The sequence below is a fragment of the Bufo gargarizans genome, chromosome 10 (assembly GCF_014858855.1).
Source record: "Bufo gargarizans isolate SCDJY-AF-19 chromosome 10, ASM1485885v1, whole genome shotgun sequence".
Taxonomy (NCBI): domain Eukaryota; kingdom Metazoa; phylum Chordata; class Amphibia; order Anura; family Bufonidae; genus Bufo; species Bufo gargarizans.
In genome coordinates, this window is record NC_058089.1 from 34,922,804 (window position 1) to 34,938,788 (window position 15,985).

The 15,985-nt window shown below is 42.6% G+C and overlaps 1 protein-coding gene across 1 annotated transcript in view; it reads left to right on the plus strand.

Moving 5' to 3' along the window:
• The window catches only part of LOC122920847 (4-galactosyl-N-acetylglucosaminide 3-alpha-L-fucosyltransferase FUT6-like), a 41,056-nt gene extending 36,398 nt beyond the window's left edge, over positions 1–4,658 (plus strand). The window contains exon 2 of the mRNA XM_044270610.1: positions 2,925–4,658. Coding sequence (XP_044126545.1) covers positions 2,991–4,046 — 1,056 coding nt within the window. The 5' untranslated portion in view covers positions 2,925–2,990 and the 3' untranslated portion in view covers positions 4,047–4,658. The remainder of the gene's footprint in view (positions 1–2,924) is intronic.
• The last annotated feature ends 11,327 nt before the right edge of the window (positions 4,659–15,985 follow it).

A 15,985-nucleotide genomic window follows, 5' to 3' on the forward strand; every position in this document is an offset into this window, starting at 1 on the left:
CACCTTATCCCTAACCTCACCACAGTGTTTATCCTAGCCCTAACTCATCTCTTCAACCTATCACTAAACTCTGGTGTCTTCCTCTCTGCTTTCAAACATGCTATCATTACACCCATCCTCAAAAAGCCTTCACTTGACCCATCTTCTTTGTCCAGTTATCGCCCCATATCACTTTTTCTGTATGCCTCAAAGCTACTTGAACAACATGTCCATTCTGAACTGTCCTCTCACCTCTCCTCCTGCTCCCTCTTTGACCACCTATAATCTGGCTTTCGACCCCACCACTCGACTGAGACTGCCCTTACCAAAGTCACCAAAACCAAGAAACAATACTCTGTCCTCCTTCTCCTTGACCTGTTCTCTGCCTTCGACACTGTTGACCACCTTCTCGTCTCATTCCCGCTCTGTTGGTGTCCCGCAAGGCTCTGTCCTAGGACCCCTGCTCTTTTCTATCTACACTTTTGGCCTGGGACAGCTCATAGAGTCCCATGGCTTTCAGTATCACTCCTACACTGATGACATACAAATCTACCTCTCTGGTTCAGACATCACCACCTTACTATCAAGAATCCCACAATGTCTATCTTCTACATCATCCTTCTTCGCCTCTCGCTTTCTAAAACTTAACATGGATAAGACAGAATTCATAATCTTTCCCCCATCTTGTTCAAACCCCCCAACAGACCTATCTATCACAATCAATGGCTGCACACTCTCCCCGGTCAACCAAGTCGGCTGCCTTGGAGTGACCTTGGATTCTGCCCTTTCCTTCCGACCGCACATCCAAGCCCTTTCCACCATCTGCCACCTCCAACTCAAAAACATCTCCCGCATCCGTGCTTTCCTTAACTTTGAATCTGCGAAAATTCTTGTACATGCCCTCATCATCTCCCGCCTAGACTACTGCAACATTCTCCTCTGTGGCATTCCATGTAGCACTCTATCCTCAACTCTGCTGCCCGACTAATCCACCTCTCACCCTATTACTCCTCTGTCTCTCCCCTCTGTGCCAATCCCTTCACTGGCTCCCCATTGCCCAGAGAATTAACTTGAAAGTACTAACAAATACATACAAGGCCGTCCATAACCTGTCCCCTCCCAACATCTCTGAGCTACTTTCTCGATACATCCCCACTCGCTCCGATCCTCACAAGACCTCCTTCTCTCCTCTCCTATCGCCTCTTCCCACAATCGACTCCAAGATTTCTCCCGTGCATCCCCCACACTCTGGAACTCGCTACCCCAACATATCAGACTCTCACCTACACTGGAATCCTTCAAAAGAAACCTGAAAACCCACCTCTTCAGACAAGCCTACAACCAGTGATCCTGCTGCCTCTATACCACCATGACTAACTTCACCCGCACCTACTGTGTCCTTCTCCCATACCATGTAGATTGTAAGCCCTTACGGGCAGGGCCTTTTCTCCTTCTGTACCAGTTTGTAACTCGTCTTGTTTATGATTAGTGCAATTGTCTGTATTATGTATGTGCACCCCTTATCATATGTACAGCGCTATGGAATGAATGGCACTTTAATAATAATAATCTGACTTGAGTGCACAGTTAGCACGTTGTATGGAACTGTGATACAAAGTAGCATCAATAAGACTCCATAATAACAACTTAGAACACTACATTGAGAGAGATCACAATAACAGGATTTCTTGTTTGCTCTATCGCTGTGGAATATTATATACCCTACAATAGTGTGTGAGCTCTGCACTAGAACAAATAGAGGACCTTGATTAGTGTGTCTTATACAGAGCCGGCCATTTCCGGTGAGCTCCCCTATTAATATTTTATTTCTGTGCTAGATTTAACTCAGCTCAACATTTCCAGGTTAAGCTGACTTATTTCATGTGCATGACCAGATTAAAGGGGTATTCCAGCTGTTAACAGTTATCGGCTATCCACAGGTATATTAGTGGCTCCATTCATTTTTATAGGAGTTCCATAAATAAGCAAGCGCTATACTCAGCTTTCTCCGGAACTCTTGTAGAGATAAATTGAGTGACAGTGTGCATGCTTGACCTGTCGCTTCATGGTGGTGACTAGTGGCAGTCCCAGTGGTAGGACCCCCACCGATCTAACAGATATTCCCTATCCTGTGGATAGGAGATCATTTTGGAATACTCCTTCAAGCCAGGGCCATAGATGAGCGTGTTATAAATTGTCCATGCCCCTCTTTGGCTCTGCTGAATAGCTGAGAAGCAAAGAATGGGAGGGTATAGTTTGTCATTTATTATTTTACAGCCCCAAGTTGGAAAATTGTGAAGCCATTCAATGGGCCCTTTTTTCATCCCCTTATATCTGTGACACAGTCCCAGGCAAGTCCTAGTATGGACACCACAGGCAGCCAATGAATTCAGCAATCACCTGTCAGTCATCAGGTGACCCTAAGCATTACAGAACTGTTGGGTCCTAGCAGACCATGAGTGAAAATTCCCTATGGGTCTTTTATGACCTCAAAGGGAACATATATTGTTAAAAAAAATAAACAAACATAAGTAAAAATTATTTTTTACAAATAAAATACAAATAAAGGAAAATAACACCACCCACACCAAAGCAAACAATCTGATCCATCAGAGGCTATACATTTTATCAGAACAACAAACTAGGGAGCCCCTTCTAATATTTTATTTTAGTGTGCATTTGTAAATTTAACATTATGTAAAGGATATATTTAATAAAATGTAATAATATATCATAAAATGATACTAAAACAGCCCTATCTGGCGCAAAAAAACTCAATCTAAATGATTTTGGTAGCTTAAGAAATAAAAAGTTTGAGGTTGTGCAAAATTGCTAAAATGTGTTGTCATTTAGGGCTGATACACTCTGATTATTAATGAGTTTCTATTATAGAAAAACTTGGCTCAATGATCATGATAATTATATTCTGCTCCTTTCTCCAATAGGTATGATACTTATGAAAACGGTTTCATTTCCAGTTACAAGCTGTTTCATTAATTCTGGTTATATGAATGGAGCATCAAGGGAAGACCATGGCACTGAAGACTACTTTCATGCTTCTCATTGCACAGTTTTGCCTTGCCATCCTTTTTTTTTCATTATATAACTATGCAAATCGCTCAGTGTCTAGTTATGAATTTTCCTATACAAGTATACCTCAAGAACTGGCTAATGACACGAAGATCATCCTTGTTTGGTCCTGGCCATTTGGTGACACATTTCCACTTAATAAATGTCCACCATACACTAATATTTCTGGATGCTTTTACACAGCTAACAGAACCTTGTATTCTTCTGCAGATGCAATTGTTATGCATCACAGAGATGTATGTTATTCCAGAAAACAGTTACCTCAGATACCAAGACCACCAAATCAGTATTGGGTATGGTTTAACTTGGAGTCTCCATTACACAGCCCAAACTTGCATTTTATGGATAATCTCATCAACCTCACAATGTCTTACAGAGCTGACTCAGATATTTTCTCACCTTATGGATGGCTAGAGCCGAATCAACGAGAAGAGAACTTCACTATTCCAACAAAGACCAAGCTGGTAGCCTGGGCAATCAGTAACTGGAACCCAAATTCTAAAAGAGTACGCTATTATCAGGAGCTCAAGAAATTTCTTCCTGTAGACATATATGGAAGGCAGCATTTAGTTCTCCCAAGAAACGATCATATAAAAACATTGTCCAATTACAAGTTTTATCTCGCCTTTGAAAACTCAGTTCATGAAGATTATATTACAAAGAAACTCTGGAAGAATGCATTTAAATCTGGTTGTGTGCCAGTCGTATTGGGTCCTTCTCGAAAAAACTATGAGCGTTTTATTCCGAAAGACTCTTTTCTACATGTTGATGACTTCTCCACGCCTGAAGAGCTTGCTAAATATATCTTAAAATTGGACAATGATGACAAAGCTTACCAGCAGTATTTTACATGGAGGTCCAGACTTCATCCCGCTGCAGATATTAACTGGCAGACCCATTACTGCAGAGTATGTAAAGCAATAAAAGAAGCTCCTGCACACAAAACTATTTCAAAACTTGGAGAATGGTACAAATAATTACAGGAGTAATTTTATACTTCTAGGGTAGTTTCCCTTATGACAGTTTTCTGGAGTTAAAAAGCCCCAAAATTGAGGTTTTAAACTTTTTAAATGCCATTCTAAATTTTTTAGTCTCAGCTGGCAATTTTTACCTCACCCTCGTCAACTTTCAAAAAAAGAAGCATGGCAAGGCCGGGGTATGGGTGGGACAGGGCCATGGTACATTTATCATTATTTAGACCAGAAACTGGTGAAAATAATGACTGAAATCTAGGGCAGCTCTGAGCTGTTGTAGATTTTAGCCTGGATCTCATCATAAATTAGATACCTCCTCTAGCAGGGCTTGGTCCATCAAGACAAGCATAGCAGATGCCAGCCTTGATAAATCAGGATAAATTCACTTTTACACCAGGCCGTTGTAAGGCTAGCTAAATTGAATGTGATGATACCTTTTACTTTGCAATCCACTGCATTTATTCTGGAGAAAAGGTATTTTATTATCCAAATGCACAGTGGCTCAGAGGTTAGCACTTGCAGTGCTGGGGTCCTGGGTTTGAATCCGACCACGGACAACATCTGCATCTAGTTTGTATGTTCTCCCTATGTTTTTGCATGGGTTTCCTCCGGGTACTCCGGTTTCCTCCCACACACCAAAGACATACTGATAGGGAACCTAGAGCCCCATTGGGGACATCTTGATGCTAATGCCTGTAAAGCGCTGTGGAATATGTCAGCGCTATATAAGTGCATAAAATAAATAAAATGCAAATGACAAGTTAAGTGCACTGAGGGCAAGCCCTAGCCAGTCTGTGCACCCTTACTCCTCCTGCTTCCTCTGATATCCCCTCTCACTCCTTCTGGATTGACAGAGCCATGCTCTTGCATTGACATCTCTCTAGGTCCTGTCAATCAAGAAGGAGAGGGAGGGTCTGGCAGAGAAATCTAGAGAAGAAAGGGTGCAGAAAGGGGCTTTCCCTTGGTGAACTTAAAGGGAACCTGCAGCATGTTATATATCAGGAGAAGCGGAAGAGATTGATATATAGTTTTGTGGGGAAAAATTCAGTATAACATGAATTTTATTCATTTACATCACTTCTCATTCTGGACTTTGACATCAAAAAGGCGGTGCTATCAGTGATTGACAGCCTCCCCTCTACGACTGTATACAGAGACAGCTGTCAATCACTGATAGGACCGCCTCCATGACTTCAAAGCCCAGATTGAACATTCATTTAAATGAATAAATTACAAGATTTACTGAATCTTTTCCCATAAAAATACATATCAGTCTGTTTTTCTCCTCCTGCTCTATAACATGCTGCCTGCAGCTTACATTGCATTTTTATGGTAACAGGTTCCCTTTAAACTGCTGATTTGCATGTGGATTACAAGTATATATTTTTCTAGAATAAAGCAAGGCCAAGTGTGAGGTATCATTAACTTCAGATGAGATACTGTGGACGTACAAGGCATTGTGACCGGTTTAGAAGTGAATTTCCTGGTGACACATTTCCTTTGAGAGTACGCCCACAGTGACTGTAATAGCACAGGTAAAATCCACTTTGGATTTTGCAATGGATCCATGGAAAAAGTTAAGACAAATTGGGGCAAAATCCATATAAGTTATATATATATGAAATACCAAGGGCCTATGTTGCACAATCCCTGTCTAAATGTTCAGGTTCTGATGTGTACTCAGCTATTATTTATAGACATATGAATGAAGAATTTTCATTGAGGTATATACTGTCTATATACCACCAGGTAAAACTCATGTCAAGCACGGTACTTTAGTTCAATATAATTTCAGTTCAAGAGTACCATGAAATGCAGTGCAACCTACAGGCACAAGGAGGAGCAGGAGCCAAGCAGATTGATATGTAGTTTTGTGGGAAAATATTCAGTAAAATGTCTAATTTATACATTTATATCTCTGCTTTTTCTGACTTCAGTTGTACACGTACAAGGTGTTATCAGTGATTGATAGTAGGCTTGAGTGAATCAAGCTTCGGATCATAGATCCAAAGTCGATTAGTTCAAAAGATTAGTTTTTAATGCTGTTTTTGTACTGTATTGGCTTCGTAGAGCAAAACTTTGTTTCAAAATCGCACAAGACTAAGGTAAATTATTACAGTGTTCCTATCTGCACCTTTAAAAACATTTTAAAATAGGAATCTGAAGTGAGTGGTACTTCGTGTCCATTCGGATTCCTTTTTTAAAATGTTCTTAAAGACGCAGATAGGAATACCATAGTAATTCACCGAATACATTTTAATGCTGTTTGGAAACAGCATTAAAACAAATAGGGTAAGTTATCAAACTGGTGCAAAATAGAACTGGCTTAGTTGCCCATAGCAACCAATCAGATTCCACCTTTCATTTTTGACAGATCCTGTGGAAAATTCAAGGTGGAATCTGATTGGTTGCTATGGGCAACTAAGGCTACTTTCACACTAGCATTTTCGCTGGATCCGGCAGGGTTCAGCAAAAACGCTTCCATAACTGATAATACAACCATCTGCATCCGTTATAAATGGATCCGGTTGTATTATCTTTAACATAACCAATGACAAAGTCAATGGGGGACGGACCCATTTTCTATTGTGTCAGATTGTGTCAATGAAAACGGATCCGTCCCCATTGACTTGCATTGTGGGTCATGATGGATACGTTTTGCTCCGCATCCCAGGACGGAAAGCAACCCACAGCATGCTGCGGTTTGCTCTCCGGTATGAGAACAGAACGGAATACATTGTGGAGCATTCCGTTATGTTCAGTTACGTTTTGTCCCCGTTGACAATGAATAGGGACAAAATGGAAGAGTTTTTTTCCGGTATTGAGACCCTATGACGGATCTCAATATCGGAAAATATTAATGCTAGTATGAAAGTAGCCTAAGCCAGTTTTCCATTACACCAGTTTTGATGAATCTCCCCCAAAATCCTCAGTCATTTGACCACTAACTACACATCACTTTCCCTCACTAGCAGGTCTACCACCCAGTTCCCCAAAACACAAACGATAGTGTATACCACATATGTGATTAGAAAGTCCTGGCTTCCACAGGCCTTGGCTTCTTCCCCAGACTGGGAGCTCCTATTTGCAGCCCCCAATACACGGATACAACATCCGTGCCGATTCTGCAGACGGATCAAGACCCATTAAACTATTTATATATTTTTTTGCGTTGCAGAGACACAGAGAGAAACCCCCCAGCTGCACTCCATAGTGTTTCCATGGGGTTCCGTGCCTCCGTTCCACATTGCACCTCTGGATTGTGGACCCATTCAACTGTTTGCAGGCCACAATATGGGCCACGGCCGACAACGGCCTAACAGTCTAGCTAATGCACAGAAAGGGAAATCTCTATTTTCCCATACACTGGGGGGTATTTATCAAAACTGGTCTAAAGTAGAACTGGCTTAGTTACTCAAAGCAACCAATCAGATTCCACCTTTCATTTTCCAAAGGAGCTGTCAAAAATTAAAGGTGGAATCTGATTGGTTGCTATGGGCAACTAAGCCAGTTTTACTTTACACCAGTTTGATAAATGATCCCAAACTAATTGACTTTGGATCTAAGATCTGAAGCTTGATTCTCTCAAGCCAAATGATAGCATTACCTATGTGTGTATACAGAGCTGTACACAGGGGCGGTCCTAACTTCAGGAAAAGCAGGGATATACAGCCAGGTCCATAAATATTGGGACATGGACACAATTCTAACATTTTAGGCTCTATACACCACCACAATGGATTTGAAATGAAACGAACAAGATGTGCTTTAACTGCAGACTGTCAGCTTTAATTTGAGGGTATTTACATCCAAATCAGGTGAACGGTGCAGGAATTACAACAGTTTGCATATGTGCCTCCCACTTGTTAAGGGACCAAAAGTAATGGGACAGAATAATAATCATAAATCAAACTTTCACTTTTTAATACTTGGTTGCAAATCCTTTTCAGTCAATTACAGCCTGAAGTCTGGAACGCATAGACATGACCAGACGCTGGGTTTCATCCCTGGTGATGCTCTGCCAGGCCTCTACTGCAACTGTCTTCAGTTCCTGCTTGTTCTTGGGGCATTTTCTCTTCAGTTTTGTCTTCAGCAAGTGAAATGCATGCTCAATCGGATTCAGGTCAGGTGATTTACTTGGCCATTGCATAACATTCCACTTCTTTCCCTTAAAAAACTCTTTGGTTGCTTTTACAGCATGCTTTGGGTCATTGTCCATCTGCACTGTGAAGCGCTGTCCAATAAGTTCTGAAGCATTTGGCTGAATATAAGCAGATAATATTGCCCGAAACACTTCAGAATTCATCCTGCTGCTTTTGTCAGCAGTCACATTATCAAGAAATACAAGAGAACCAGTTCCATTGGCAGCCATACATGCCCACGCCATGACACTACCACCGCCATGCTTTACTGATGAGGTGGTATACTTAGGATCATGAGCAGTTCCTTTCCTTCTCCATACTCTTCTCTTCCCATCACTCTGGTACAAGTTGATCTTGGTCTCAACTGTCCATAAGATGTTTTTCCGGAACTGTGAAGGCTTTTTTAGATGTTGTTTGGCAAACTCGAATATGGCCTTCCTGTTTTTGAGGCTCACCAATGGTTTACATCTTGTGGTGAACTCTCTGTATTCACTCTGGTGAAGTCTCTTTAATGTTGACTTTGACACACATACACCTACCTCCTGGAGAGTGTTCTTGATCTGGCCAACTGTTGTGAAGGGTGTTTTCTTCACCAGGGAAATAGTTCTTCGGTTATCCACCACAGTTGTTTTCCGTGGTCTTCCGAGTCTTTTGGTGTTGCTGAGCTAACCGGTGCGTTCCTTCTTTTTAAGAATGTTCCAAGAAGTTGTTTTGGCTATGCCTAATGTTTTTGCTATCTCTCTGATGGGTTTGTTTTGTTTTTTCAGCCTAATGATGGCTTGCTTCACTGATAGTGACAGCTCTTTGGATCTCATCTTGAGAGTTGACAGCAACAGATTCCAAATGCAAATAGCACACTTGAAATTAACTCTGGGCCTTTAACCTGCTCATTGTAATTGGGATAATGAGGGAATAACACACACCTGGCCATGGAACAGCTGAGAAACCAATTGTCCCATTACTTTTGGTCCCTTAACAAGTGGGAAGGCACATATGCAAACTGTTGTAATTCCTACACCATTCAACTGATTTGGATGTAAATACCCTCAAATTAAAGCTGACAGTCTGCAGTTAAAGCACATCTTGTTTGTTTCGTTTCAAATCCATTGAGGAAGTGTATAGAGCCAAAAATGTTAGAATTGTGTCGATGTCCCAATATTTATGGACCTGACTGTATATGTAAAAATCACATGTTTTCCCAATCTTTTCCCACATCTGCTCAGCTCTTCCTGCTCTATGCAATTGTAACACCCCAAAGTTGTGTTACTACATGCCTCTATCCGGCTACTATCTTCTAAGAGCCTGTATATTGTCATCTGATGTAATTTTTCTTTTATTCGTTTTATTGAATGAATGAAGTACACAAGGTATACAAAAATACATGCAAAATAGCATGTACAACAAAAATAAGCCGTACTATGTCAAATTTTGTTTACATTAGAGTTAAACAATGTTTATACATAATATTACTATCATTTTATTATACAAGATCACATTCTCTGAGATATGGTAGCAAGAGAGTCAGTTAACAATCTATGTGAGTACATTGAACATGGTGAAGATTGAAGAACACCACATTCCCCATATTTTCGAGAACTTGGAGACACAACCCCTATTCTTATACACTATATTTTCATATGGAATAACAGTGTTCACCAATGTCTTCCACTGATTTAGTGAAGGGCCTCTCTCCCCCATCCATCTAATTGCGACTGCTTTGCCGGCCAAAAATAAGGTTTCTCTCAAGAATATTCTTACATAATAGTCATAGATTTCTTTGTCAATAATATCAAAAAGACTGAATTTGGGAGTCCTAGGGACTGTATGTCCCAGAAGATCAGAGAGGAAATCAGTAACATTTGTCCAAAACACCTGAAGCTTGGGCATGCCCACATTAGGTGCCAAAAGTCAGCTCCCTCTATGGTACACCTATGGCATCTAGAATGCGACAGAATACCGATTTTAAATAGACGTAAAGGAGAAAGATAACCTTGATGTATTATACAAAGCTGTATGAATCTGTTATTTATAGCTGGAGATACCAGCAAGGGTGATTCCAACATCTCCTCCGTATCATCGTCGGTCAGATCTGATATCAACCTCTTCCATTTGGATACAATCTTTAATGGATTGGGTTTAAGCTTTGCATACAGAAGATGGGTATAAAGCACGGAGATGAATCCCTTGGGTCCTTGAGAGCGATCACTCTAATCATGGTGAAATTGGTAATCAGTGATGGTCAGTTTGCAGTGTTCGCCAGCGAACACATGCGGGCTACCATCTTTAGTAAGGTAGAGTCACCCGTCCGGCGATGCACAGGTAAACCTTTACCTGTGCTGGGAGCCGGTCTGAAATCAAATGCAGTCACCGGGAGCAGGCAGTTCCGAGAACAGCCCGATGAAGGCCCCCGGCGGCTGTTCTCGGAACTGCCTGTTCCTGTTGACTGCATTTGATTTCAGACCGTCTCCCGGCACAGGTAAGGGCTTAGCTGTGCATCACCGGACGAGAGTCTACCTTACTAAAGATGGCAGCCCCCATGTGTTCGCTGGCGAACACTGCAAACTGACCATCACTGTTGGTAATAGCAACTTGGTTGATTTCAAAATGCGACTGCAGAGCATGTCGAATTTGTAAGTATTTATGAAAGGAGGTTCTAGGCAGATCATGTCTAGTACTCAGGGTGTCAAAGGTGCAGAAGATGTTATCATTATAAACATTCCCCAGTATGCAGACATTATGCTGCTTCCATAATTGGATTCCAGGTAAGGATAGTAGAGAAACATAGGGTTATCCCATAGAGGGGTGTCAGGAATGTGGCCTTCAAAGTTATGCAGATTTTTGCAAGCTTTCCATATTTGTATACCCAGCCTATGTAATGGTAACAGTTGTCCAGGAAAGAGATGTGGCTGTTCAAGAACAGGCCACAATGTTTTTATATTTATAAATTCAGCCAAATGTTGCTCTGATCTGGACATGTGGCCATCCAGTGTCACCCATGCCCTCAGGTACCCCAATTGTCCCGCCAGATAGTAGATATTAGATATATAAATCTGCTATGGACATACACCCATCTCCTCTCGGTCGACATAGGGTATCTAAGGAAAGTTTATGCCTATTGGGTCCCCAGATAAATGGTGACTGTATAGAATTGAACTGTTGAAAAACCTTTTTAGGAATGATGTAGGGAGCATGCTCCAATACATATAGGATCTTAGGTAATACAATTAGCTTGATCAAATTGATACGGCCTGATACCGACAGCGGTAAGCCTCCCATAGTTTAAACTTCTCTGCTATAGTCCAAGAGAGACCGAACGTTAGAGGCATGAAAGGTATCTGCATCTTTGGTAATAGGTAATACCTAGATACTTCAAACTGGACACAACGGGTAGTTCTCCATTAAGGTGTATGGTATTCATAGTGTATAGCGGAAAAAGTACTGATTTGGGCCAGTTGATTTTAAGGCCAGAAAAATGACTAAACCCCTCAGTTAACGATACCGCCCTGGGAAGAGTAGTTTATCCCTCTGACATAAAGAGGACCATGTTGTCTGCGTATAACCCCACTCTGTCTTCCCCCAATGTCAGCCCCACGCCCTTGAAAAACATATCACTTCTAATACGTATAGCCAGCGGACACCCTTGCCGGGTTCCTCTGCCTATTCTAAAACTGTCTGATCACATGCCATTCACCAAGATCTTACATTTCGGGTGTTTATATAAAATGGAGACCCATTTGATGAAGTTAGGACTGAACCAGAAACCGCAGAGAGCAGCCAATAGATATGGCCATTCCCCCGAATCGAAGGCTTTGGCCGCATCTAAAGAAGCCAAGGCCCATTTTTGTTTCCTAGACAAGCCTATCTGGGTAATCAGCTGGACCCTCCTAATGTTGTCAGAAGTAGATCTGCCAGGTAGGAACTCGGATTGATCCAGATGGACCATTGAGCTGATGACTTTGCCCAATCGTAACGCTAGTATTTTGGCCAATATTTTATAGTCGAGATTTAGCAGAAATATTGGCCTATAAGAGCAGCACTCAGTGGGGTCTTTCCCGGGCTTCAGCAACATCACAATGGTGGCCTCATACAAGGACATTGGTAGACTGCCTAGTAAAAATAGACTAAGCATACATATGTAGCAGAGGCGGGGTCAGAGAAGCAGCATATTTGGAGTATATTTCCAATGGTAACCCATCCGGGCCGGGTGATTTTCCCTTCGCTAGTAGAGATATTGCATCTATAATTTCCTGGGTAGTGATTTTGGCGTCTAGTAGGTCCCTTGATTCCTGTGAAAGCTTAGGGATCTCTATGTCTGCCAAATAGGCCAGAGCTGCCTCCGAAGTATACTCCGCCCTAGCTGTGTACAATTCCTGATAACATTTTCAAAATCTACGAGTAATAGCATCAGGTTCTGTTAATAAACCTCCGTCTACAGCCCTGATACGGAGTACAGCAAGAGAAGCCTGGTTCTGCAGAACTATGTGAACCAAAAGTTTGCTAGATTGGTTTCCCAGCTCCAAATAGAATTGTCTAATAAAAATTAACTTACGTTGGGCTTTCTCCTTCAAGAGGTTCAGGTATTGACTCCCTTTCAGAAGCCAATTCTGCCTATTCTGGTCTGTAGGGTCGTTAACATACAGCCTCTCTAGCCTAGAGCATTCAGATGCCATTTCTTCTTCTAATCTGGCCGGGGCCCGCTTCACTAAAGAAATGGACGACTTCAAGCAGCCCCGTAAATATGCTTCTAACGTATCCCAAGTCATCAGGGAGTCGGCATGGTCAACATGGCCCTCTAGGAATATTGTCAGTTGATCTGGTATGCGATCAGTGGGGGTGAATAGGATAAGCCAAAAGGGATTTATTTTCATTAAATGGCCATCCTTCCTGGAACCGGACAGAAAAGTCAAGTTCAATGGTGAGTGATCAGAGACTCCTCTCGCTCCGTATTCAATCTGGAAATTAGTGGAGCATAGAGCCAAATTCCCTATGGCATAATCTATCAGAGAGAGAGTGTTATGGCTGGCAGAATGACAAGAGTATGTCTTGCCATCAGGGTATTTAAGGTGCCATAAATCTGTCCACCCGATCTCTTCTATTAATTAGAGCCATTTGCAAGAATGCTAGACATCGTCATATTATAATCTCCCATACACAACACTCTTGCCGTTGGATATAAAGCAGCAAAACTTATGGCTTGGTGGATAATTTGTAGAGAGGAAGGGGGAGGTATATACACGTCAAGAAGTACTTATAAGATACAGTGAATGTATGCTGCCACAAATATGTATAGTCCGGCAGGATCTACTTGTAGTTTCTCAAGTTCCCAACGTAAAGACTTATGTACCAATAAGGATACACCCCAGGACATATTGGTATGACATGAATGTTGTGCCCATTGTAACCAGGGGTTTCAAAGCCTTTTGGTAGTCCCTGCAGTCAGATGAGTCTCCTGTAAGCACAGGATGTGGGGATTAAATTTTCTGACCACAGACAACACCATGGCACGCTTCCTGACACTCCCCAAACCCTGTATGTTCCACGACATCACACGTATGTCAGCCATCTTAGCAAATATAACCAGTTATCTCAGATCCAGCCTAGATGCCGGAGTATCAATACCCCACAGTCCCACCAAGACACCAACTACATCCCAGCGACCTCTGTTGCATAGCAAGACCATAGTACAGCACAGTTAACATATAAACATCAAACATAATGTATAGTAGATGACCCGTACCTGGACCGAGTCTCGGCAGATATCTCAATGGTCCCCACTGAAAAAAAGAACAATGTTGGTGTTTCCATGGCTAGTAATGGAACGGGGTGTGCTAATGGTAGAATTTACCAGTGGCACTTAACTAGACAAGTGTGAACGATGGACACACATACCCAAACCTCTGAACAGTAAAATGAGCACTGTGTAGATGCCCAACCTGGGCAGCTAAAAGTTGGTAAAGGCCTTAAATGAGGTAGTAATAACCAATAAGGTGATCCCACTCACATCATCACACACCAAAAACCATAAAGAAACGCGGCGTGGCGATGCGACAGGGGAATATAGACCAAGATGGTGATGGAGCAGCAGAGATGACATGTAAGAGGGTAAAGGAGATAATGACAGCGAGTAATAGACACAAGGGCAGGGGGTAAGTGAGGGAGTATCCCAGAAGAGGCAAATAACTGCAAGATAGAGATATAAGATTACGGAGAAGTAGAAGTCTCAGTAATATGACCGGAAACCTTGAGTCAGTGTCGACCTCTCGCAATAGGGCAGTGGACAAGGTCTATTCTGGTTGAAGTCTACATCTTGGGGCCCTATCAGGATGTTTTTTGCTGTCTAGCCAGTTGATTGTCTCCACTGGCGAGTTGCTGCTTTCTCCATCCGCTATTCTCAGCTGTGCTGGGTATGCCATGGAATAAGGTATATTCAGATCATGGAGGTGCTTTTTCACTGCGGTTGAACGTAGCTCTGCGCTTTTGTAATTCCGCTGAGAAATCCAGAAAAAGCATAATCGTGACGTTTTCGAAGCGCAGGTTTTGTTTGCACCGAGCCAGCTGGAGGATAAGGTCTCTATCGGTGGAATTCAGCAGACAGGCCAGCATCGGTCACAGAGGAGCTCCTGGTGGTAGTGGTTTGGCGGGGACTCTGTGAGCCCTCTCCATGATGAAGGCAGGTGAGAAGCTAGCATCAGGGAAGGTGGAAGTGAGCCATGTTGTAATGAAAGCACAGGGGTCAGTACCTTCTGTCCGTTCTGGTAAACCTACTATGCGCAAGTAATTGCGGCGTGTACGATTCTCGTAGTCGTCACATTTCTGTTGCCAGAACTCCACTTTCTTCTCCAGCTCAGATATTTGGGCAGGGATAGGATTAACCCGGTCTTCTATATCAGATAGTCTTTGCTCTGATTCCCTGATGCGCTCCCGCATATTCTGCATATCAACTCTTAGAAGGCATATATCCACCTTCACCTCCTCCATCTTCCTGGACAGAGAAGAACGTCAGGTTGTAATAGCCTGTAACAACTGGTCCGTAACTTGTTTGAGCGAAGGCTCGGTTTCCTGAGCCGTGTCCTCCGCCGCCGGCAATGGCTCACTTGAGGTGGATGAAGCTTGCGAATGTGCTCCCACGCCGCCGCCATCTAGGCAAACTCCTGGAACTTTTCAGCCGCCGATAAGGGTTTATTTTGGGACATTTTCGGAGCTCGGGGTCTTCCCGATCCTTTCCCCGACGGTGCAGAAATGTTGGCGATCGGTAACTTTCAGGATAATAAAGAAGTTAGGGTATGAGGACCGGAGCTCTGCTAAACGCATCCAGTCATATCAGTTTCCGGCCATGCCGCCCCATCAGATGTAATTTACATTATGTCTTCACAAATGTGCATCTAAAACCATGTTAAATACTACTGTTCTTGTAATTTTTCAGGTTTACCAGCAGGTGGCAGCAACTCCATTGGCAAGATACTAGTCCTAGTTTAATATATGTAGGCTGGAATGGATTATTTAAGCTTAGCTCCTCCTCTGTGAGCAAAGTGGGCTGTTCCCACATCCTGCAGCATGGGTGGAGAAGGAAGTTAGAGTCAGTGTAGCCCACCCCCTGCTAGGGGTAGGGTGTGTGTGGGAGGAGTTCCCCAGCATAGGGAAGACAGCAAGGATCTTGTCTCGGCTGAGACCTGATAACATTCCCAGACTGAGCACCGTCAGCCTCAGCTGGAAGAAGAAGCAGAAACTACAACCTCCAGAGTTCCAGGAAGAAAGCATCCCCTGAGAAACTATCTGTGAGTCAAGTACAGAGACCTAGGA